The sequence below is a fragment of the Acomys minous genome (genome assembly GCF_964271855.1).
Source record: "Acomys minous genome assembly, chromosome: 12".
NCBI classification, from domain to species: Eukaryota; Metazoa; Chordata; class Mammalia; order Rodentia; family Muridae; genus Acomys; species Acomys minous.
The window spans coordinates 66,454,740-66,479,355 of NC_140493.1; the positions used below are offsets into that span (position 1 = coordinate 66,454,740).

The 24,616-nt window shown below is 47.8% G+C and overlaps 1 protein-coding gene across 3 annotated transcripts; it reads left to right on the forward strand.

Annotated features, from left to right (window-relative positions):
• The first annotated feature begins 77 nt into the window (after positions 1-77).
• SHPK (sedoheptulokinase) lies at positions 78-24,413 on the forward strand. 3 transcript variants are annotated; one of them, XM_084751025.1, is made up of 7 exons: positions 78-325; positions 6,449-6,590; positions 12,577-12,760; positions 13,299-13,451; positions 14,231-14,406; positions 18,071-18,271; positions 22,876-24,413. In XM_084751025.1, exons 1-7 carry the CDS (start codon positions 83-85, stop codon positions 23,286-23,288), a joined length of 1,512 nt encoding a protein of 503 aa, XP_084607151.1. In that variant the 5' UTR covers positions 78-82; the 3' UTR covers positions 23,289-24,413. The 3 variants fall into 3 exon arrangements, with proteins under 3 accessions (XP_084607151.1, XP_084607152.1, XP_084607153.1); XM_084751026.1 differs by having other exon boundaries at positions 78-244; XM_084751027.1 differs by lacking the exon at positions 18,071-18,271.
• Positions 24,414-24,616: the final 203 nt, after the last annotated feature.

Below are 24,616 nucleotides of genomic sequence, written 5' to 3' on the forward strand. Positions count from 1 at the left end.
TGTGGGCGTCTGCCTCCCTCGACCAATGGGAAGACAAGAAGCCGTTCAAGCCTTCTGAGCAGTGTGAGCTGTCACCGCTGCCATGGCTTCGCAACCCGTCACTCTCGGCATCGACTTGGGCACCACGTCGGTGAAGGCCGCCCTGCTGGAGGCTGCACCCGGCCACCCATCCGGGTTCGTGGTGCTGGCGAGCTGCGCCCGCGCTGCCAAGGCAGAGATCGAGAGCGTGGCGGCCGGGCCCCAGGTGAGGCAGCCCTGGAGCCGCCGCTCCCGGACCACTGAGGCGGCATCCCGGACAGCACCTTTCAGCGAAGAAAGTACCCTGGTCTGTCCTGCCTGTCCGACCTCCGCCTGCTGCCCTTCTCAGGCTAAGCCGTTAGATTTTGCCCAGGGGGCTTTCTTCCTTCCTGCTGGCACCGATCCTTCTACTCTCAGCTTCTCTGGGGGCGCTGGATCCCTGCACTCTGTACCCATTATTTTTCCTGTACTTTGACCTGAGAAGACTCGCTTTCAGAGTCCTAACCACAGGCCTGACTATCACGCTTGCTGCTCGTGGCTCACGTCTGCCCTGTGCCCTCAAGTTCAGGCATCATTTTTACTCCCTTATGCTGTCTGTGCTCTGGAAATCAGATGTAAAGTTTGGCTTACCTCATTCCGTAGAAGCGAAAGTGAACTGAAAATTTCACTTGGTTACTCAAAGAATTCCAGTCCCAATTGAGAGTCACTGGAAGAAAGTTGTCAGAGGAGGTCGGGGAGACACAGATAAGCTGATTAAAACATTTAAAAAGAATCAGACTGATAATTATACAACCACTGGCTTTTGAAAACTAAAACTTAGAATAAAGTAAACATTCAGAGTCCCACAGGATGGCTCAGCAGGTAAAAAGCTGCTGCTGAGCAAGCCTGGTCACCTGAATTCTGTCTTCAGAACCCACCATGGAGAGAAAAATTAATTCTGAAAAGCTGCCCCCTGACTGCCACATGTGCCCCACGGTAGGCATGTGTCTGCACAGACATCCTCTCTCTGTCTCTGTCTCTGTCTCTGTCTCTGTCTCTGTCTCTGTCTCTCTGTCTCTCTGTCTCTCTCTCTCTCTCTCTGTCTCTCTCTCTCTCTCTCTCTCTCTCTCTCTCTCTCTATATATATATATATATATATATATATATATATATATATATATATATATATATATATATATTCCTCACATTTTTCTTGGCCTCAACTTGGTGGCCTCTAAGGCTTCCTCCAGCCAGAAACTTGGACTGAGTGCAGCACACCCCTGCCTCCCCCCCCACATACTTGAGCTTTGTGTCTCAAAAGCTTTTGCCAAGGGTCTGTATTCAGTTCTTTGGGGTTCAGAATCCATTTTGCTTGGACACATTTAAGAAGATGAAGATTGCAGGAGCATATCTAATTTTCCCAGAGGCCTTCACATTTAATTCATTTGGGGCCTCAGGGCTTTTCAGAATGCTTATTTGACTTGGTGAGTTATGACCTGGAGAAGTTGGCTCTGATCCTGGAGGAGTGAGGAGCTGGGCCAGGATTACAGTACAGTGGGTTCAGGCACTGCCCTTTTCTCATGAAAATGATCTCTGCCTCTCTGTCTCTCTCTCTCCTCTCTGTCTCTCTGTCTCTCTGTCTCTGTCTCTGTGTCTCTGTCTCTGTCTCTGTCTCTCTCTCTCTCTCTCTCTCTCTCTCTCTCTCCTCCCCTCCTCCCCTCTCTGTTATGAGATAGGGTCTTGCTGGCCTCAAACTTGGCTCTTCCTGACTTAACCTCCCAAACACTGAGACTGCAGGTGTGTCCTGTCCCATGCAGCTAAACACAAAGTTTGTCTCTGGCTCAGGGCTCAGTCTCCTTGGCTGTGGGGCGCAGGGATGGGTGGGTCTGAATTAGTGCTAGTTCCAGGGCTTGATCTGGGTATAAACCCACTGATGTTTTGAACTGAGAAAAAGTAGCACAATGGCTTTCCTGTTACAATATGGGTGTGCCCATTGTCCCACAACTGCCCCAATCACACTCAACCCTAAAATGAACTGCTGAACACAGCCTCCTTGTCTCTACTCCGAGCTGGCTCTTTTCCTCCTCCATGGTCTCCACCCACACAACTCACTCACCCTGGACCCATTTCAAACAGAGGCCCTTCTGTCCTGAGATGATGTACCATTTGGGGACTTTTAAACTACCACTGTCTAACAGAAATGCAAGTCACAGTGTGGGCTGCCCATGGACTTTTCAGTTTCTGAGTAGCTATTTTTAAAGATGTAAAAGGAGTGGGTGAAATTAATTAAATTCAAAATGATTTATTTATTTATAGACAGAGTCCCACTCTGTAGGCCTGGCTGGTTAGGAACTTGCTATGTAACAGAGATCTACCTGCCTCTGCCTTCTGAGTGGTGGGATAAAATTAATTTTCATTATATATGATTTTAACATGCAATAATTAGTAAGCTATTCATATTAACTCTGGACTGGTGTACATGCATGTGGAGTCCAGAGGCCAACCTTGCACTGTATCCCTCAGCCCTTAGGTTTTATTCATTCCCTTCCTCTCCCCCCCTCCCCCTCCTTTTAAAGTGTCTCTGGCCTGGAACTGGACAAATAGGCTGGTTGGTTGCTCCATGAGCCCCAGGGATCTGCCTGTTTCTGCCTCTCCAGTGCTAGGATTACAAGGACATATCACAGCACCAGACCTTTTTAAAACATGGGTTCCAGGGATTAAAATCAGGCCGCTATGCCTGTAAGGCTAGCACTTGGGTGACCCGTCTGTCTCCCCAACCCTGAGATATAACATACGTTATTTTAATTCAGACCTGACACATACTGTCAACGGCTGCCATATTGGACTGTATGTCCCCTCTGCTTTCTTCTTCCACCTCTGCCCTCCCTGTCTGTCTTCCTCTGTGGAGATCCTGCACAGCTACGCACCTCCTCTGTCTCTGGCACAGTGAGAGGCTCCTTGTTAGGGTGCAGGGCTGCCTGGTCAGGGTATGTGCTCTGCATCCTCTCCTCCCCTAGCTCACCCTTATCTGTCTTCCGTCTTTGTGTTGACTTGTTAGGATAAGAGCTCTGTTGACTGAGGTTCCGGTTTTCCCCCCAGGGGGTAGGTGTTCTCCCTGGAGGAAAGCAGCAGCTCAAAGACTCAGCCTCCTTGTGTTTTCTCCAGCCTGTAAGCTTTCCACAGCATTTCCACAGAATGACATTTATTTTTTTTAAAGATTTATTTATTATTTACACAGTATTCTGCCCACACGTGTACCTGGCCATCACAAGGAGGCACCAGATCTCATTGTGGATGGTTGTGAGCCACCATGTAGTTGCTGGGAATTGAACTCTGGACCTTCAGAAGAGCAGTCAGTGCTCTTAACCTCTGAGCCATCTCTCCAGCCCATGACATTTATTTTTGAGTTACATTTTTCTTTCCCTTCTCTGAGTTTTCTATGAACCTTACTAGTTGTTAACGGCTTATTTATTTTGTATTTGATAATTGTAATTTTTGTGTGCCCAAATACCATATTTTAGATGAAATCAAAAAACATTTTCAATCTATAAAACTTAGAACTCTACTTTTCTTTTTTGGTTTTTGAGACAGGGTTTCTCTGTGTAGCCCTGGCTAGCCTGGAACTCACTTTATGGACCACAATGAGTTCAGTCAGAACTCCTCTTCTCCTTCTTCTATTTGAGACAGGGTTTCTCTGTGTAGCCCTGGCTGGCCTGGACTGGCTTTGTAGACCAGGTTGGCCTCAAACTCAGAGATCCACCTGCCCCTGCCTCCTCAGTGCTGAGATTAAGGCATGTGCCACCATGCCCAGCTAGAACCCTAGTTCTTAAAAAAATTATTTATTTCATATGTGTGTGCTTGAGTATGTGTTTGTAGTGCCTGAAAAGGACAAAAGAGGGTGTTAGATCCTGTGGAATTGCAATTACAGGCAGTTGTGAGCCACTTGATGTGGGAATTGGGGTCTGAACCTTAGTTCTCTGGCAAAGCAGCAAGTACTCTTAATTGCTGAATCATGTCTCCAGTTCACAATCTAAATTTTTAATTTTCTTCCAAGATAAGGTTTCTCTGTGCAGCCCTGGCTGTCTTGGGACTCACTCTGCAGACTGGGCTGGCTATGCAGAGATCTGCCTGCCTCTGCCTCCTGTGTGCTGGGATTAAAGGTGTGTGCTACCACTGCGCAGCTGTTTTAATGATTTTCATCAGATATGACTTAAATATTTCCAGACTAATTTTTAACTTTTTTGGTGGTTATTTTGTTGAGAATCTAACCTAGGGCCTTGAGAATGCTGGGCAAGCATTCTCCTGGCCCCAGAACTATTAATTCTTCCTTTAAAAATATTTATTTACTTACTTACTTATTTATGTATTTATTTATTTTTACCTTATGTGCATTGGTGTTTTGCCTGTGTGTATGTCAGTGTGAGGGTGTCTGATCCTGGAGTTACAGACAGCTGTGAGGAGGAGAGGGACCTGGTAGATTCTAAGCTAATGCTTTACCACTGAGCCACAGTCCTATCTCTTGTATTTTAAAAAATGATTTACTGTATTTTTAATTATGTGTATGTGTGAGAGTCTTTGTGCAGATTTGTGCATGTGAGTGCCAGTGCCCACAGAGGACAAGGGTGTCAGCTCCAAATGAGAACTGGAGGTACAGGCGGTTGTGACCCCCCAGTGTCGGTGCTGGGAGTTCAACTTGGGTCTTCTGCAAGAGCTGTGCATGCTCTTAATGGCTAAGGTGTGTGTGTGTGTGTGTGTGTGTGTGTGTGTGTGTGTGTGTGTGTGTGTGTGGTCATGTGTATGTGGGTGGGTGCATATGTGTTCATGTAGAGGCCAGAGGTGAATGTTGGGTATTTTCCTCATTCATTTATCCACCTAACTTTTTTGAGACAGGGTCTTTCACTGAGCCTGGAGCTTGCCAGCAAGCCCCAGAGACTCTGCTGTCCTCACTTCAGCAGCTCTACGGTCACAGGCAGATGCTGCTGTGCCCAGCTTTTCTGTGTGGGTGTTTGGCTTCAAACCATGTCCTCATGCTTACTGCCAAGCACTTTACTGACTGAGCCAGTTCCCTAGCCTCAGGATCTGCTTCATTTTTTATTAATTATTTACTCATCTATTTTTTTTTAAAATGGAATCTCACTATGAGTCTATGTCTCACTAGCTCAGGGTAGTCTCAAACTCTTGGGCTCACACATTTTTATTTATTTATTTATTTATTGTACTAGGGCTTGTCTGAGAGCGCGTTAGTCCTTTGGACTTTTATTTTATTTTGTTTTTGTGATAGGGCCTCACTATGTAGTCCTAGCTGCCCTGGAACTCTATATGTAGACAGATCAGGATAACCTTGAACTCAAGGAGATCCACTTGCCTCTGCCTCCCCAGTGCTGGGATTAAAGGTATGCACCACCACCGTCTGGCTTGTACCCAGTCTTTTGGGTCTTTCTTGACCACAGCTTTCCTGTGTCCAGGCTCAGAGGGCAATATCCACCCCCACCCGTATGACATCTTTTGCTATGCTCAGAATATTAGTATAGGGAAATTATGAGCCTCACATTCCAGCTTTTTGGGAAGCTGAGGCTGGGGGGAGGATTGCTGGGACAGGAGTTCTGAGCTAGTCTGGGCAACAGGCAAGATTGCTCACCCCACTCCCTTCCTTGTCCCCCGCCCCACCACCACCAAACAAACAAACCAAACCAAGCCAAACCAAACCAAACCAAACAACCCAGCCTACAAAGGCACTATACCTGCCTTCCATCCCACCTGAAATCTCACCTCAGGCTCAGGCAGGGAGACTGTTGTATGGGCATCCCTTCCTCAGTGGTTAATGTCTGACCTTTGGGTTCATTTGAGTTCCAAGGGGACTCGTCTTACCAGCTAACTTCTGCTCCTCCTCTTATCACTTTTTTTTTCTCTCCGCATTCCCTTTCCTTTTTTTCTTCTTTCATTCCTATAATAAAGAGTGGTAACGTAAACTTCAGTGGGTCCTCATTGTCTGTGATTTTTTTTTTGTCATGTTCTTTTGCTTGTCAAGAGCACTATTTGCTTTCTCTCCTGTTGGCTCTGCCTGCAGTCGTTCGTTCCAGCCTACCTAGAGTGGGGGCGAGAAAGGGGCGTTTCATGTGCCGCTGCACCGCCAGCCCCTTCCACACTGCTTGGGAAGGAGACCCTCTCCTTATTTCTCCCACTGATGGTGGAGCAGGCTTTTCTCAGCAGAGCCAGGTATCCCCGCAGAACTGTCTGCAGCTGTGCTCTCTCCCTGAGGTGGGGAGTGGGGCCTTTGTTGGACAGTATCAGGCCAGGCCCAGTGGGAGCTAATCAGCTCCTTCAGTTTCATATGTTGGCAGTGACCCTTGGGGAATCAGACCCTGCTCTAGGAGACCCCTGCAGGCTTTCCCTCTTCGGTCTGTCTGTCTGTCTGTCTGCCTGTGCCCACCCTGTCCCGTTCTGTTTCCAGGGGCGGGAGCAGGATGTGACTAGAGTTATCCAAGCCCTCAATGAATGCCTCAACGCCCTTCCTCGGCAGCATCTCCGGAGAGTCGGGGGCATTGGAGTGTCAGGACAGATGCATGGCATCCTGTTTTGGAAAGCAGGCCAAGGTACGCTGGGTGTGGGTAGTGACCTCATTCTGTGGTCACTTAACAGACAAGAACAGGGCTCTTGGACCAGGATCAGGTTGTCTTGGTATGGGCATAGTGCCTTGCTGCTCAGGACAAAATATTGTACGCTGTCGCCTGTGCTTTGTATACATTTTTTGTTTTTTGTTTTTTTGAGACAGGGTTTCTCTGTGTAGCCTTGGCTGGCCTGGACTCCCTTTGTAGACCAAGCTGGCTTCGAATTCACAGCGATCCGCCTGCCTCTGCCTCCCGAGTGCTGGGATTAAAGGCGTGCGCCACCACGCCCGGCTTTGTATACATTTTGTCTGCGTCAAATATGTAATTGGAGAGTCAAACTCTGCTTGTATATCGATGTATATGACTTGTGAACGGCCAGAGGAGAAAGTGAGTTTGAGTTTTCTTTGGGATTCAGTAGTGACAATTTCCCACATGATTTTTTTTGTTCCAGAAGCAACAGGGTTGGCTCCTACTGGACAAGATGCCAGGTTGAGGAAACTGGAATTCAAATGTTTTAAAAAGGAAATAAATTTCAAGTTGTTATGCTCTGTGTGTGTGTGTGCACACGCCTATGTGTGTATGTGTGTATGTGTGTGTGTGTGCACGTGCATGTGTGTATGCGTGCGTATGTGTCTGTGTGTGTCTGTGTGTGTTCTCTTATTCCACTGCAGGTATGAGGGTGGAACTCAGGTGGTAAGACTGTGTAGCAAGAACTTTTACCTGCTGAACCATCCTGTTGGCCCTGGGTATAATTTTTTTTTTTTGAGATGCAGTCTTATATACCTGAGGCTGGCCTTGAACTCATTATATAGCTAAGGCTAGTCTAGAATGCTTGATCCTCCTGCCTCTACTCCCAAGTACCCAGGTTTTCTTTTTCTTTTGTGGTTCTAGGGATTCAACCCAGGTCCTCACGTGTGCTAGGCAAGTACTCTGTCATGGAACTATGCCCCAGTCTCATTTTTACTTTTTATTTTAAGATAGTGACTTGATAAATTGCCCACACTGGCCTTGAGCTCACAATAGCTTAGGCAGGCTGCAAAAAACCTTATGATCCTCCTGTCTCATCCACCTAAGTAGCTGGGATTACAAGTCTGTGCCACCAGCCCCAGCTGGGCATCGTTTCTAATCTTTATATAATTTCACTTAATTCTAGTCACTATCGCTTTACTTATTATCACATCACATCATCATCACCACCACTACCACCATCATCATTATCATCATCATTTTCTTGTTATTTGGTCCTGGGGATGTGCTAAGCATATACCTACAAAGCATTGCCTCATCTGTCATGTGACGGAGATTTGTTGCTCTGTGTGGCCCACACAGGAGACTGTGCCAGTAAAACAACAATGGGCACTTCAGGTGCCAGGTGTCAGGCTAGGGATGTTACCTGCATGACCTCACCTGTCTTTCCCAACAGCTTTGTGACGCGTGTGACTGTCAACGCTGTGCAGACGAAGAGCAGGAAGGTCAGAGAGGTTAGAATAACACAGTCTGGGCCACACAGCAGCCATCCTGGTCTATGCCATTTCTGACACCAAGCTTTCAAAGGCCTCTCAGAAGACCAGAGCCACGGGGGCAGTGGGTTAGGAAAGGAGGGACTTCCCAACAGAATGTCCATAGAAGGAATAGACTTTACAGGACGTCACAAGATGCCCGAATTGCTAGGCATTACTTCTTTTTAAGCGATAGACAATGTCATATAGCCATAGACCAGGAAGGAGAGTATTATATCACAAAACAATCACTCAGCCTCCGGAACGCTATCACTTGAGTGCAGACGGGTGTTATTTATTTGAGTTGGAGTCTTGCACTTCCCAGACACATACACATGGCACTGTGCCTGGCTGAGTGCAGGCGCTTCAAGCAGAGAAGTGGTACTTGGGGTCGATGGGTGATGTGGGTAAGAGGACGGATGCTGGATCCCCCTCCTTTCTGCCTGGAGAGTCAGCAACTCCGGCCCCCCTGGGCTAAGTGAGTGGTGGCTCACTTTCTCTAGTGATGCATCCTCTGAGCCTTGCCTTCCCCCCCCCCCCCACTGCCTCACAGGACTATCTGTAGAATAGGAGTGTTCCCCACCCCCCTTGTCTGCCTGTCGTGAGACAAGTGAGCTGTTAGGCTGCAAGCAACATCAGGAGTCCGAGGAGGGCGCCAGAACTGACCTCTCCCAGGGAGTCTAGGGTTGTAAAAGCTTTTTAAATGCTCTAATTCTTCATTAACAAGAATAAATGTCCTTTTAATACTAAAACCCTTCCTAAAAGGGAGAGCAGAGATCTAATGATTGTGGTCTGGTCACCTGCCCTCCTTTCTCCGTGTCTCCTGGACTCTGTGACAACCACACAAACCATCAGCCACATCTGTGGAAGAGCTGCTTAAAGTTTCACGGAGCCGCCTGCTGTCTTGTCATCCCGCTCTCTGCTTCTGGGAAGGAGGAAGCGTGTGATGACGGACCGAGTCCAGCAAAGTCAGGTTTGGGATCGAGTTGTGCCTCTTTTAATGGTGCCCATAATTCAGGTTGGTTTTAGTACCTACCACATGGAGGCCCTGTACCCCCTGGGAGATAGAGAATTTGAGTGTAGCATGGCCAACACGGTCAGACGCCTGCAACGTGACCAGAGGGCTAAGTGCTTCAGGGAGGACACAGGCCAGCAAGTGGGCGGACTGGGAGTGATGGGCAATGTCTGAGAGGCCTGCGGTTAGGCTTTTTTTCAGAGTCCACTTTCAGGCCCAATAAAAGAGGGCGAGAAATAAGGACCATAAAGCAAAGCTGAAAGGTGAGCTGCAGACAGACCAAGGGTCCCCGGCAAACAGTTCCTGGAAGAGGAAATACAGAAGAGAAGATGCTCTATGTCATCTGCAATTAGGAGAACGCAGATGTCAACAACCATGAGACATCATTTTCCACCCATTGGCCTGAAAGAAACCACCCAGCCTGGGAATTTCAGGAGTTGTCAAAGGGGCAGAAAGCTGCTTTGTTACAAATGCGGCAGCTGGTATTCAGCTGGTATAAGTGATCAGAGTTGTTTTGGACGGCAGCTTGGCAAGGCCTGCTAGAAGAGGGCGGCTGCTGTGCCTCAGAAATTATACTACTTGGAACTGGTCCAGGAGAAGGATTTGAGGAGGCATTGTCACTGGCCTTCACTGCATCTTTGTTTACAGTCGTAAAAATGTTGCATTTACCTGTGGGGCTTCATTACAAACACGGAGTCAGTCCCATGCCGTGGGACAGCATGTAGCTAAGAAGAATAAGGTGCATTCAAGAGTGTGGAAACACAGAGATCGCAAAACATCGCAAAACATGTTGCTGGGCAGCTAGAGACACAGCAGAGTATTGTTGTTTAAACAAACACGCCCAGGTCAACTGCATAAACAGAAACCTGTTGTGTGAGTGTCATCAATAGACAGTGAGCCAGTAAGGATGCACACTGATAAGAACGGGCGGTGACTAAGCAGGGAATGGGCCAGCAGGATCTCTGCACTGCCTGTAATATTTGAAGATGTAAAAAAGTTGAGAATGCATTCATTTATTGTTGTGCCATTAAAAGCTTAAAAGCTTCAAATTCTTTTTTTTTTTTTTTTTTGGAAGCTTCAAATTCTAACAGTACTTTACCGAAGGGAAGGATGGAAAGAGGAGGGACCCACTGGGTCAGGTTCTGGGACAGGCTTCCTAGATTCACACACTTATTCTACCACATTGTGTATTAGGTCTGTGAAGCTGGGCATATTTTAAAAGCATCCTCCATTTTTTTCTTACGTGGGGATAATAATCATATAATCAATTCTCAGCTCCAATATGGCAGCTCACAACTGTCTGTAATACCAGTACTAGTGGAGTCTTGTGCCCTCTTCTGGCCTCCACAGGTACTGCATGCATGTGGTACACATACATGTATAAAACATCCACACACATTGAACAAACAAACAAAAATACCACAGAGTAAATGAATCACTATTTTAAAGTGTGTTAAGCAATATGTGGGGGCATTATAAACATTACATATAATAAATTTATGATTCAAACAATGTAAAACTGGGATCAAAAGAGTTTTGGAAAACGATGAAGAGACAGAGCTGGAGCTGCAGGACTGCAGCTTCGGGCCTGAGGTAAGAAGTGCACACTTAGATTCAGGTGGCTCTGCAGCTGTTGGGGAGGTTGTCACAGGAGGAAGTACCCATTCCTGTCCCCGCCTCCCAGGGGCACACAACAACAGGCAAATGTTGTAGGTCCCTGATGTACAGCTTTCACTATAACCTTCTTCTCCTGTGCGGCATACTGACCGACTGTTTGACAAAGTCCCTTTAGCATCTTTGCGATCACTGTTTTTACCTATCTGCAACATGTGCCCCCAGGTATTTTTTTTTTTTAAAGAATTACTTATTCATGTATTTTATGTCTGAGTTGTTTTGTTTGCATGTACACCTGCAGGCCAGGAGAGGGTATCAGACCCCATTATAGATGGTTGGAGCCACCATGTGGTTGCTGGGGATTGGACTCATGACCTCTGGGAGAGCAGCAGCCAGTGCTCTTAACAGCTGAGCCATCTCTCCAGCCTGCCTCCAGCTAGTCGCATGGCTCATTCCCTTACTCCAGTCATGTTTTTCACATGTCACTTAAGAGAGGACTTCCTGGACCATCTCAAATAACCTATCACCTTCTATTCCCTTCCCCTTCGCACATTTCACACAGCAACATAAAGCACCTGGCATCATATCTTTTCTGGTTTGTACTCTGCCACCATCTTAGCATGGGAGCTTCATGAGGGCAATGGCTTCCCCTTCTTCATTACTGCAAGCTCAGAGACCATGTCTGATGCCCAGTAGACTGTCAGTCAACATACCATGCAGTCACCATGCATGTGAACTATAGCCTGGGACTATAACACAGCCTGAGAGAGAGGGGCAGGTAACTCTCATTCTTTGGTTCCCTATGAATAAATTTATATAAAAATATAATGACATTGGATCCAAAATCTGGGTCCAGGATCAGACACAGTCCAAAAACTTCTGCCCTACTAAGTCTTTTTATTTTATTTTATTTTATTTTATTTTACTAAGTCTTGAGTATGCTCACTTGCTGTGAACTGGTCTGGGCTGACATGCTGCATGGTGATGTGAGAAACAGCCATATCTGAGAAGAGGATATGTAAGGGAGGCACCTGTCTTTTTCAAAGGCTTCTGGAAGACCTGAGGCCAAGGGCAGGGTTAGGAGTCACGTTAGCTTTCTGTTGCTTATAGAGAGAAAAGGCTCATTTCAGCTTACAGTTTTGGAGTTCCAGTGAAGTGCTTTGGGCCTATAGTGGCATAACATGGTGGAAACAAACTGGTGGCAGAAACAAACTTCTCACCTTGTGGTTGGGAAGTAGACAAGAGAGACAGAGAAGAAACTCATGTTCCAAATCTCTTTCTTTAAATTTTTTATGATATTTTATTATATATTAATTTTATTATTTTTATTTATTTATGAGTGCTTGCCTGAAAGCCTATGCCCCCTGTGTGTGCAGTGCCCGTTTAGGCCAGAAGAGGGCATTGCATCACCTGGGACTAGAGATACAGACTGTTCTGAGCCACCATGTGGGTGCTGGGAGTTGAAACAGAGTCTTCTGGAAGATCAGCCAGTGCTCTGAACTGCTGAGTCATCTCTCCAGCCACTCACAGTCTCTTTTAAGAGAGGGAGAGGGAGGGGGAGGGGGAGGAGGAGGAGAGGGAGGGGAGGAGGGGGAGGGGAAGAACAGGGGGAGGAGGAAGAAGAGGGGGAGGGGGGAGGGGAGGAAGAGGGAGTGCACAGAACTGAGGCTTGACACGTGGAAGGACTTTCCTGGGGTCACTCAGCCACTCTGATATCAGAACCACGTATGAATGAAGCACTATTGCAGAGTGGAAATGTCTGTGCTGTGACCTTGCTGGCAGAGACGGCTCAAGGACAAGCCTATCCCCAACTCAATGCGGGTTTCTCCATTTTTTGTTGCAGGCTGTGAATGGATGGATGGAGGACCTGCCCTCGTATTTGAGCCCAGAGGCGTGAGCCACTTGATTACATGGCAGGATGGCCGTTGCAACAGTAGTTTCCTGGCTTCTCTGCCCAAGCCAGAGTCCCATCTCAGCGTGGCCACAGGATTTGGCTGTGCAACCATCTTCTGGCTTTTGAAAAACAGGTATGACCACTCTCCTTTGAGTGATTTCTGGGGAGAGAACTGGCGGGAAGGGCGGCATCTCTACCTGCTGCCCTGTGCCTTGAGGGTGGCCTGGCACAAGGTGGAGTCACAAGGCTCAGATTTGGTCTGGAATAGTCTGTTTGTGAAGGATAACAGTTGGTTATTTGCTTTTAACCCAGAACAGGGGATGACGGTAGGGACTGAGAGGGAGAAGGAGGGAGAGGCAGAGAGGGTAAGTGACTTGTCAAGTGAGTTCACAGTAGGGTCAAGGATATAGGGGACAGGGACATGACCTTCTTTCCTGGCCACAGTGCTTCCCCCTCCAAGTCTCATCCCCTGGGCCTGACTTGAGATAGCTTTATCTACAGTGGCTGGGACAGCCTTTCCCAGGGACTCATTGTATTGAGTCTCAGTGTGTGGGGCCGCAGCTGAGCCCCAGCTGGTTCATGTCTAACCCCATCTACTCCCAGCTAGACACAGCCTGAGCTTCCACAGCCTCATTAGATTGTACCGAACCGTTTTTTGGTGTGACAAACAGGCCGGAGTTCCTGAAGTCCTATGATGCAGCTGGCACCATCCAAGACTACGTGGTTGCCATGCTGTGTGGCTCACCAAGACCCCTGATGTCTGACCAGAATGCTGCTAGCTGGGGCTATTTTAACACCCAGAGCCAGAGCTGGAACTTGGAGATGTGAGTATGACACACCGTGGCTGGGTCCAGATGAAGGCTGTGCCGGGAGGGAGAGCTTTGGGGCGGGGGGGGATGGAGCATTCACTCTTCACTGCATTTTACAGTAGGGGTAGGCTCAGAGGGAGCCTGCTTGGTGGGGGGGGGGGCGTCTTTCAGGTTCATTCTCCGCAAACGATTGCCTTTGCAGGTACAGAACTCCAGGGCCCTGTAAGTTCACTTCCTTCAGGGCCCCACTTTTGAGCCCCAAGATACAGTTAAAAGCACATGGTAGTTCAGGTAAAGAGCTTCCTGGTATGTTTTCCTGCAGCCTTCACTAACCATGAGCAACGGATGCATTGGGTGTTCATGAGGCCACTGGGCCTGATTTGGTTTGGAATGTGCTAACCGACTCTAACAGTACTGGGGGCTCTGGTGTCCTCTCTGCAGGGGGTTTGTGTCCCCTTAAAACACAGGCACTGGGATGCCCTTCAGGTCCGGCTCATGTCTAACCCGCTCCCATGCTTCTCCTCTGTCTACCTCTGCCTCTTTCTGATGGCTGCTGTTGAGACTGGTTGCCCCCGCCCCCCCACCCCCCCACTCCACAGTGAATCTCAAGCTTTTGTTTACTATCTACAAAACCCAAACTCATGACTTTAAAAATGCCAGAAGCACTTTGGGGTACCACAGCATTCTGTCCTCTCTTCTGCTGTGTGTAAGCTGGAGCCGTAAGTTTCTAGGAACCTTAAAGACCACATGGCTGGACACCATGCGAACCCTACAGCTTGCTTTTTGTCTTGCAGACTGGAAGTGGCGGGCTTTCCTGTCCACCTACTCCCCGACATTGCAGAGCCAGGCAGCATGGCAGGCAGAACCTCTCACGCATGGTTTGAGATCCCAAAGGGAACACAGGTGGGCGTAGCCCTGGGTGATTTGCAAGCCTCTGTGTACTCATGCATGGGCCAAAGGACTGATGCAGGTAAGTTTGCCATTTGTTTCATCCTTAGACTCACACTGGTATCTCTTCAGTACCCGCTCTGACCCAGGGTCTGCGACCCACAGTGTAGCCACAAGCTCAGCATCCTGGGGTTCTGTGAAGTGGAAACACGTTCAGCCCTGCAGGAGGATCTCTCTGCTTGGGAAGCTGACAGGTTCTTGTCCCCCTACGCTGACCATCTGGACTTTAGCCCTGCTAGGGCTAGGAGCAGGAGAAGACTGTTGGCTCTGTTGTTTTTTTAACAACTATACTTTATTATACAACCCAACTAGCTTACACAAAAGGGGAAAAAGGTTAAAGGGAAACAAGAGTGAACCTTCTGGTATCCGTTCCATGGGACGGGTCCCTAGGTGTCTCTGGCTTGTTCGCTGATTCTCTTCCCAATCTATGTGTGCTCAACCCCGGTATGAACCTGCTACTGCTCTCTGTCCTCTCCGCCTGCCTGTCTCTCACGTGCAAGGGCCATTCTCCCTCTACCAATGAGGGTCGATTAGAAACACAATCGTCCAGGTGGAGTCCCCAGGTCCCCTTCCTGAATTCCAGGCCCAGGATGGCTCCACACAGTCTATCTCAAGGTTAATCTCAGGGAGCATCCATGGTGTGTCCAAGGGCAAAGCCCGCCAAGACTGCTCTCACCTGTGACAAAGCTTACAGTCCTTCCCACAGAAGGCCCTCTTTCTTTTTATGTACTCCATCACCAAGATAATAGAGATTAGCTGGGCCCACGGCTCAGTGGTTGAGTACTTTCCCAGCATGCACCAAGCCCTGGGGTCTGTTCTCAGAATGAGGAGTGAAGAGGGCAAGAAGAGGGGACTAGAGCTGTTATTGTGCATTTGTCAGTGAAAGTTACACTAGATGCACGTCTAAGTGCAGAACACTCTGTCAGGACATAGTCTCCATTTGTTTTTTCAAGAATCTATGAAACCGAAGGATGTGCTAGTGCGGGTTGTGATGTGGCGCAGACCCTTTGGAAAACAGTCTCAGGGTCCACACAGGTTAAATGTGGAGTTACCACAGGACCCGGTGACTCAGTCCTAGAGCCACAGCAAGAGAAGTAGAAACATGTGTCCGCACAAACACTCAAAACCCCATAGTTCATGCCAGGATCGTTCCCTTCAGCCCCGAGTAAAATCAACCAGAATGGAGTGTGAGAATTGTGAGCCGCATACGCAGCTAAAAAGCACTGAAGCACTGATGGACGCCACAGTGTGAAGAGTGAAAAACGGGCACAAAGCCATAGTAACATGCTCAGTAGACAATGCAACAATGCCATGGTATGGCCATGGAGAGAGAAAGATGATTGGTTGCTAGGGGCCACAGTTGAGTGACTATTATAGGCTACATTTTCTTTCTTTTTTTTTTTTTTTTTACATTTATTTATTTATTTATTTATTTATTTATTTATTTATTATGTATATAATATTCTGCCTGCATGTACACCTACATGCCAGAAGAGGGCATCAGATCATATTATAGATGGTTGTGAGCCACCATGTAGTTGCTGGGGATTGAACTCGGGACCCTCAGAAGAGCAGGCGGTGCTCTTCACCACTGAGCCATCTCTCCAGCCCCATTTTCTTTGTAAAGCGATGGAAATGTCCTATAGTTGGTTAGTGGTAAAGGGGGAAAGGACAACTTTTTCCTACTGTAGGGTTGTAACACAGATGCTCCTGACACTGGCTGCATCGAGTTTCTCCACAGAGTAGCAAACAATGAACCGGGAAACAGCAGACACCAGCTGGACGTCCTCCAGTTCAGTTCAACCCTGACACCTTCTCTGAAGGGATTCCACAGGTTGAGAGCTCAGGCCTAGAGAGTCCCCCTCTCCACCCCCATGCGTATGTCAGCATAAGGCTGCTCTGTGCCTTTGAACAACTGTCTATAAGCCGAGGTTCCCATACTTTCTCTCTCTGCGTGGCTTAGAGAGATGTGTTGACTGGTTGTATTTTAAAGGATACAGCAAAGGGTACAGTTGAAGAGATGGCTGTGAACAGCAATGTACAGGAGACGGCATGTGAGTTTCTATACCCTTCTCTTCCATGCCTCCTTCCAGAAGCTTCACGTCTTAGTTACAGAAACTCTCTTTATTCTGAAGACCCCAGGTCTGCTGGATGCGTAGCCAGGGCTCTTAACCACAGACCCACCTCTTCTGCCCATAAGCATTTTTTGACAGTCTTATGTAGTTCAGGCTGGCCTTGAACTCTTTATTCTCCTGTCTCTGCTTCCCTCTATTTCCTGAGTTCCTAGGGTACAAATGTGCAGCACTGTGACTAGTTCCCCTCCCCAACTAAAAACCATGATATTGAATATACTGGGGTAACAAAGCTGTATCTGAGTGCCACAGACTGGACATTTATGACAAAAAAAAGGTTTATTTAGCTTATGGCTTTAGAGGTTTGGTGATACGACATCGAGAGGCTGTAGGCACTAGGTTTTAAACTCTATTTTATTCGGAGTTCCTTAAGCCTCTAACTCCCACAACCCTAGTTAGGAGAGAAAGAAGGTTAGAAGGGACAGGGGACATAGACCTCTTTAGACTTAGTTCCAGCTGGTTATGGTCACTGGGTTCTTTGGGACAATACCAATCTCAGTCGTCAGGATATCTAGCAGTCCAGCAACAGCAAACGGCAAATGCAGCAGGACGAACAAGCGGCCTTCTTCCTCTTCCAGCCGTCTCCTCAAAGCCTCCTCCTCTGGCTCTGGCTCTGGTATTTATACTTTCCCAGAGTCCTCAGAATTCCACTAACTCCAGCTGGCAAAGACCACACCCCTCTCTGAGCCTCATGATGCAGTTATCAGCTGTGGAAAAGCTGAGGCAGCCCCATATCCCACACTTGGGATTGAAACAACAGCATATTTACATAACATAACTGAGTTGTTAAAGAATCCAAAACTTCCACTACAAGGGGCCACATCTAGTCTTGGGCCTTCTTGCTGGATTATAGCATAACAAAGGACATCATACAGGGAGACAGAAAACTATCCATTATGAGCTAGCTTTTCTAATAAAGCTGTTCTCACCATAACCCACAAATCCATTAATCAACGAGCCATCTGACCCAACCTGGAAAGTCCCTGCTGGTGGCACTTCTTAGCCTCATAATGGAATTGAATTCCATCATGAGTGTGGATGAGGGCTTTCTAGTCATAGCAAGGTCCCCTCTTCCTGAGGTGGTTGGATTCTCTGGTTCTATGGGCAGGGTTGGTGGGGTCCCCTCCCTGGCCTCTGGCCCTGAGCTGAGAGGGAGGTGGGGCACTTATGGCTCATAGCCTTGCTAGAAAGAAGGTTTGCTGTGGCACGGCATGAAGGTTCTTTATTGCCCTTTGAGGCTGTGTTTGCTTTTGCAGTTTCTGATCTCCCAACAGATGAGGAAATTGGACACTGTCTTCAGTTTGGTCTCTAATCCTGCTAGCTCTGGAAGTAAAGCATTATTGCTTTTGTTTTACTTTATTTATTAGACATAAGTTGCTGAGTCCAGTGCACACTTGATGGGGGCAATCGGCCAGGCCTCTAAAAAGAAGCGCTGTTCAAGTACACATGTTTTAAACAAGATCACACCTTACCCGCTCCCCAGCTTTGTTAAGATGTTATGATACGTGACCCTGAGTTATCCATGCAGGGCTAAGCTCCGCTGTCTTTGTGCAGTCCTCAACATCAGCACCTCGGTCCAGCTGGCAGCCTCCATGCCTGTGGGATTCCAGCCTCTGCAGACTCCGGATCCTGCAGCCCCAGTCGCCTTCTTCCCTTACTTCGACAGGACCTACCTGGGGGTGGCAGCCTCACTCAATGGAGGCAATGTGCTGGCCACGTTTGTCCACATGCTTGTTCAGTGGATGGCAGATCTAGGTAAGGCGTAGCCCACAGAATGGTGTGTTCTCTGCTTGTTGCCCTGGTTACTTAGTGTCTCACCCTGCATACTCTTGCCTGCCCCAGGAGTCCTGAGCTTTCATTTTCCTTTTCTCTGTCTCTGAAATGTCATTGTGCATTTTTTTCTTTTTCTTTTTTGTGGCACGTGGCCGGGCACCTCCTTCTGGCCTTGACTGTGGATTATTGCAACAGTTTCTTAGTTACCCTCAGCCCCACAGTCTTACTTTCTGTGTTAGAAAGTCCAGGTCTCCTGGTTCCTTACATCTAAGGCCTTCCTTCTGATGACTACAAATATCTGAAATGGGATGTGGCACTTGAGCAGAAAGACCACTGATGTTTGATAGCATTATAAAATCCTAATAGCCTTGATTTCTAGGAAGGCTCCTTAGGAACTATGGAGTCCTTCCTTCGACCTTCTCTTATTTCCGAAGAGGATCTATCAGGTTTTCCTTGGCTATGTATGAACAGAGGCAATTGTCTTCTACCAGTGGTCTGCATTGTAAGCCCTGAAGGTAGACATTTCTGGTCAGTCATCCAGGTCTAGGGAGATTGTGGCCATCAGGTGCAGTGGCCACTGGACCATGTCAAAGTCAGATAACTGCAGGAGATGTGACCTATGGGAAAAAGGTGAGGCACAGGCAGAAGGCATGTGGCGGGGGGCTTCCACTTGCTGGGTGTACAAGTTGGCAGGCTGGGGTGGCAGATCGCGGGGTAAATTCTACCTTTTTGTCTGGGACTGTCTTAGTGTTTCTTTGTAGGAAGAGCCAGGAGAAGGCTTTGACGTGCAGAGCCAGTTCTCAGACCATGCTAGGCAAACCCTATACTCAGATACTGCAGTAACCCAGATTGGGTCTACCAACTGTTCTCTGAACTGTCAGGATGGGGCTGTTATACTGCTCTAGTGGGCGCTGTGAAGCCAGGAGAACAGATTCTAAAAATGAGGTGGATTAAAGTCTCATGCAGTAGCCAACTTTATTCAGAGCATCAGACAATTTATACTCTGAGGCTTAAGAGGTCGCATGAGTAAAGTGCACAGTCACAAGGACAAGCCACTTGGTGGTGGGCAAGCCAAACATGGCAAAACCATGCTTCTCCATAGAGGCATATAAACAAACACCAATAGCCAGTTGTAATGAATAGTATAAAGCAAACTCACGCCTATCTGCTACACCTGGGAGGGGCACGCAAGCACATCCCAAGAACAATTCCATGTTTTTGCAGAAACTGAGGTCATAAGACTCTTGCTTTCTTGGAGTTTTCTCACAGCACTCAGCCTCCCCCTCCTCTGACTCCATTCTTGGCCTGTGTTCTGCCACTGTTCCATGCATCTTTCTGTAAGACCTTTCACGTTCATTTCTTTTTGATGAAGCTGGGGTGCTTTGAAGGTTAGTGTTTTTATGTAATTTAGCTTTTTATGACATTGTACTGTGTGTACATTCCTGCCCTTCAATTGAGCAGTTCTCTCTAAGGACTCAGTCTTACACATTATATGCTGTGCTCTCTAAAGAACGTGAGTTCAAAAAGTTTTTCTGTGTTGGGGGACAGGCTCAACTCCTTATACCTGGTAGGCAAACTTACCCCAAAACAGAGTTTTAAGAAAACCTAACTAACTAAGCTGGGCATGGAGGTGCATGCATGTAATTCCAGCACTCAGGGAGGCAGAGGCAGGTGGATCTCTGTGAGTTTGAGGTCAACCTGCTCTACAAAGTAAGTCCAGGACAGCTAAGGCTACACAGAGAAACCCTGTCTTGAGAGAGAGAGAGAGAGAGAGAGAGAGAGAGAGAGAGAGAGAGAGAGAGAAAGATAGGGAAAACCTAAGTATAGATTTACATACATCACACCCCCCAAGTCCTAGTCTTGACAGGTAGACACCCTAAATCCTTACAGTCTCTTTATGTACCTTTTAGAGACTCCAGTTTTGTTTGGTGTGGGAACTAGGTCCTTTATTGCTGCTTTATGTGAATGGATGTTCTTGACTGCATGTATGTCTGTGCATCCCATGCATGCACTGCCTGAGAGGTCAGAAGAAGGTGTTATAGCCCTGGGACTGGGGTTACAGACAGTTGTGAACCACCATCTGAATGTTGGCAATTGGAACCAGATCCTCTAGAAGAGCGGCCAGCCTGAAGCAGGGCCAGGGACAGAATTTTACATCTTCTGTAAATGTGGGCGGAGAAGAATTTTCTGGTGGGAAGGCCTCCAAACAAAACCTGCTTGGCTTCACTGGCCACTTGGGTACAGAAGTGTCCGTAAGTTTTGACCGTAGTTCTGGCACACCATCCCTGCCTCCAGAAGCATCTTAGGCCTTCAAGGCTTGAATCCCCATGGGAAAGGAAGGAAGGGCTTGCTTTCTGTCCCTCAGTATCTTCCTCCCCAGACTCATAGATGGCAAGTTCAGTGCTTCACGCTGTACTGTTGTCCTCCAAATGTGGGCCAAAACCTTTTACTCTGTGATGTTCCCTCTTCTATGCTTTTTGTTCCTGATTTTCTCATTTACAAAGAAAATTGGAAACTGGGTGTGGTGGCACACTCCTATAAGCTGAGGCAGGTGGATTTTTATGAGCTTGAGGCCAATCCGGCCTATATAGTGAGTTTTAGGCCAGCCAAGGCTGCATAGTGAGACCTTAGAGTTGGGGGGCGGGAGGAAGAAACTCAGGACTGGGGATGTAGTGTGGCTGTGGAATACAAGCTTGGTATATGCCCAGGGCCTGGCTTTGATCCCCAGCATCTAAACACAAACATGGAAACAAAGAGCTGACATTTTAGTGTCATTCTTAGAAGGATCAGACTGTGTGACTGACTCCATGCTGTATTGAAATTGTTTTTCTATTTCCAATTCCTGAGTGCACATGACTGAATTTATAGTCTGGGTGCTTTGATGACGTGAGTCACGACAGCACACTAGGGTACTGGTTCTCACCAGTGCTGAGGGAGTGTCATCCCACCGAGTTACACCCTCAGCTTTAATCGTGGAGTTTTAAAACCCTCTTGAGGGCTGGGAAGATATCTTAGCTGGTAAAATGAAAGCTTGAGGACCTGAGTTTGGAATGCTAGCATCCGCATAAGAGCTGGGCCCTGGGAAAGCTGGGATAGATGGGGCTGGTCACAGAGCTCGCCACCAGGGAGCGATACGAGAGACTAGTGAGCTCCAGTTTTAGTGAGAGACCTTGCCTCAAAAGATAATGTGGAGAGCAGTCAAGGAAGACATCTGATGTCGACGTTTGTCCTCTACATGGCCACACACACATGTGCACCTGACCCACATGTACCTGCCTGAACAAGTACCTGCAGCCCATGTGTATATACACACATACAAGGCTCCTCTGAGACTCGGTGTTGACCTCCCTATGCCCAGAAATGCCTACTTAGCTGGGGACAGGGTGGAGCTAAGCATGACCTTCAGGTGAGGCTGATGCTGTTACTTTTCCCTGCTCTAGTTGGGACCAGCAGTGCCCTACCTCTGGGAGCTTTTCATAAATGCAGAATATCAAGGTCGGCCCCAGATTCCCCAAATCAGAAGCTGTGTTTATGTCTCATATTTATATTTTGGGAGCACCTACAGGCTTAGGCCCGATGGCTCTTCAACCTGGCTGCATCTCAGAATCTGCAGCCTAGAGCAGTTCCATCAGCCGGCCTGGGAGTGGGTCCCACAGTTCCTTCAGAGCAACTCAGTCTACTGTGGTGAAGTACACTTAGTAAGGAGCCCTGAGCATGGATAACGTTTTCCCCATCAAAGTTGGGTTTATTCTCCCCCAGCTAATGGAAAGTTAGAGATCAGAGTAATTTTTTTCTTTTTATGGTGCTTGGTATCGAACACAGGGCTCTAATCATGCGAGGCAGGTGCTCTACTCCCAAGCCATGCCCCGGCCCCCGAAGGGATTCTAATTTGAAAGCATACTGGAGAAAAAAAAACCCCTTCTTTATTATTTATACTTTTAATTCTTTTTTGAGAGAGGGCCTGACTTTATAGACAAGGTTGGCTTTGATCTTATGATTCTTCTGCTTCAGATTTCTGAGTGCTGAGGTTACACTGCACTCAGATAATTTTTTTTTTTAAAGAATGAAGAGCTAACATAGAACAGGGGACTAAAATCTGCCTGGGACACTGCCTCGGTGTCAGCCAGCTGAAGAGAACAAACAATCCCTTCTTCCTGGGCCCTAGGCATCCCATCCCTGTACGGAGAATGGCTTAGGCTGCTCTCATAGAGCAGGGATAGTTTAGTGCAGGATCCATGCAGTGACACTGCTAATGGCTCAAAAAGCATTTCAGATGATGCTTGTTAATGGATGCTTGCGTTTGGCTCCTTAGTGTCCTATAGCTGTGCTATAGTTATGATGCTCAGTTCAGGGTTAGGACTCACAACAATATGGATGAAGTATCTCCCAGAAGCCTGGCTTTAGCCACAGGGAGACCAGTGACTGGGATCCAGCCAGACTGTGGATCTCTGAGCCCAGAAGCTTCCAGCCAGAGTGGGAGGAGAGCAGCAGCTCTCCTTTCGTCCTTTCGTCCTGGAGATTCTAAAACAGTCTCTGCCTGCCACCAGGGGCTGCGTGGTCTCACACAGATCTTCCGTTTCTGACAGGCCTGGAAGTTGAAGAATCTACTGTCTATTCACGCATGATCCAGGCGGCTGCACAGCAGAAAGACACCCATCTCACCATCACTCCAACAGTGCTGGGGGAGAGGCACCTGCCAGACCAGCTGGCCTCTGTGACTAGCATCTCATCCTCTGACCTTTCCCTGGGGCATGTGACCCGGGCCCTGTGCAGAGGCATTGTTCAGAACCTGCATTCCATGCTTCCTTTTCAACAGCTCAAAGAGTGGGGTGTGGACCGCGTGATGGGGAGTGGGAGTGCGCTGTCCAGGAATGAGGTGCTGAAGCAGGAGGTCCAGAGGGCATTCCCTTTGCCCGTGTGCTTTGGGCAGGACGTAGATGCAGCCTTTGGGGCAGCTCTGGTCATGCTCCGAAGAGACCTTGGCCAAAAGGACCCTTAGTTCATCAAGCTCTATGGTTAAAGGAATGGTGGGACTTTAAAAAAAAATCTAATTGACAATACCAACATAATCTCTGGGTTGTCCTTTTCCTGGACAGTTCTGTGGGCACACTGCAAGTTATACTTGATTTTGAAGTATTATCTAGACTGATCAAAATCTTACCTTGAAGGCAAATGATAATCATTAACCAGACCCCAAACCAGTGCCTTCCACGAACAGGATCTTCTGAGAGCTGATTGCAAATGCAAATGCAGGAGGTGGAGGGAACTGGTGGCTGGAGCCTCTTGCCCAGCCTTGTCCCTCAGCTACAGCATGTTCTCCCCTCGGGCACTGAAGCAGGGAAAATGTTGTATCAGGGTGGCCCTAGGTCCTCACAACACAACTGGCTTGAAGGCACATCCCAGAGAAGAAAAGGCAGGTGGCACGGACAACAAAAGGGACCACAGAGCATTGTGATGGACCTCATTGGTTTTTTGTTTTGTTTTGTTTTGTTTTTTTTGTTTTTTTGATTTTTCAAGACAGGGTTTCTCTGTGTAACCTTGGCTGTCCTGGACTTGCTTTGTAGACCAGGCTGGCCTCTAACTCACACTGAGCCATCTGCCTCTGCCTCCCAAGTGCTGGGATTAAAGGCATGTGCCACTGTGTCCAGCAGGCACTGTGAATCCCATTTTGACAGATTGTTTTTAAGATGGCAGCAAGGCACTGGCCCTTTTCTGTGACTGTGTACAGCTGTATACAGCTGTGTACAGCTGCCACGGGTAGCAGCCAGTTTCATGACTTATCCCTTGTCCCACAGGTCTCACCCCTTTCTTTACGGTGAAGATCTTGCTGGCCTCTGGTGGTTCTGGCTCAGTAGAAATGTCCTGTCTGGGAGGGCATGCATATAGGATTAGAGAACACTATGTGCATGCACAGTACCTTCCAGGAGAGGATTGCCTCATTGTGCCTACTTCTAGACTCCTAAAGGACTCAAGGCTGGGGCCACCTATGGCTTTGGAAGGATGGCATGTTGTCTCTTTGTATGAACCATTTTACAAGCTATATGATTGTGGGAACCATTTTGATGAATTTGTCACCCATTACTGACTACAGGTTAGAAAACTGAATAAAGTTCTTTTTTTTTCCAGAGTCTTGTCCATCTGATAAACACACATCCCTCTGTCTAGGAGAAGCTAACATGACTGACAGGGCTGCAGGTCCTTCATGAGTAGATATGGTGGCACATGCTTTTAATCACAGCACTTGGGAGGCAGAGGCAGGTGGGTCTCACTGAGTTCCAGGTCTCCACAGTGAGCTCCAGGAGAGCCAGAGACACATAGAGAGACCCT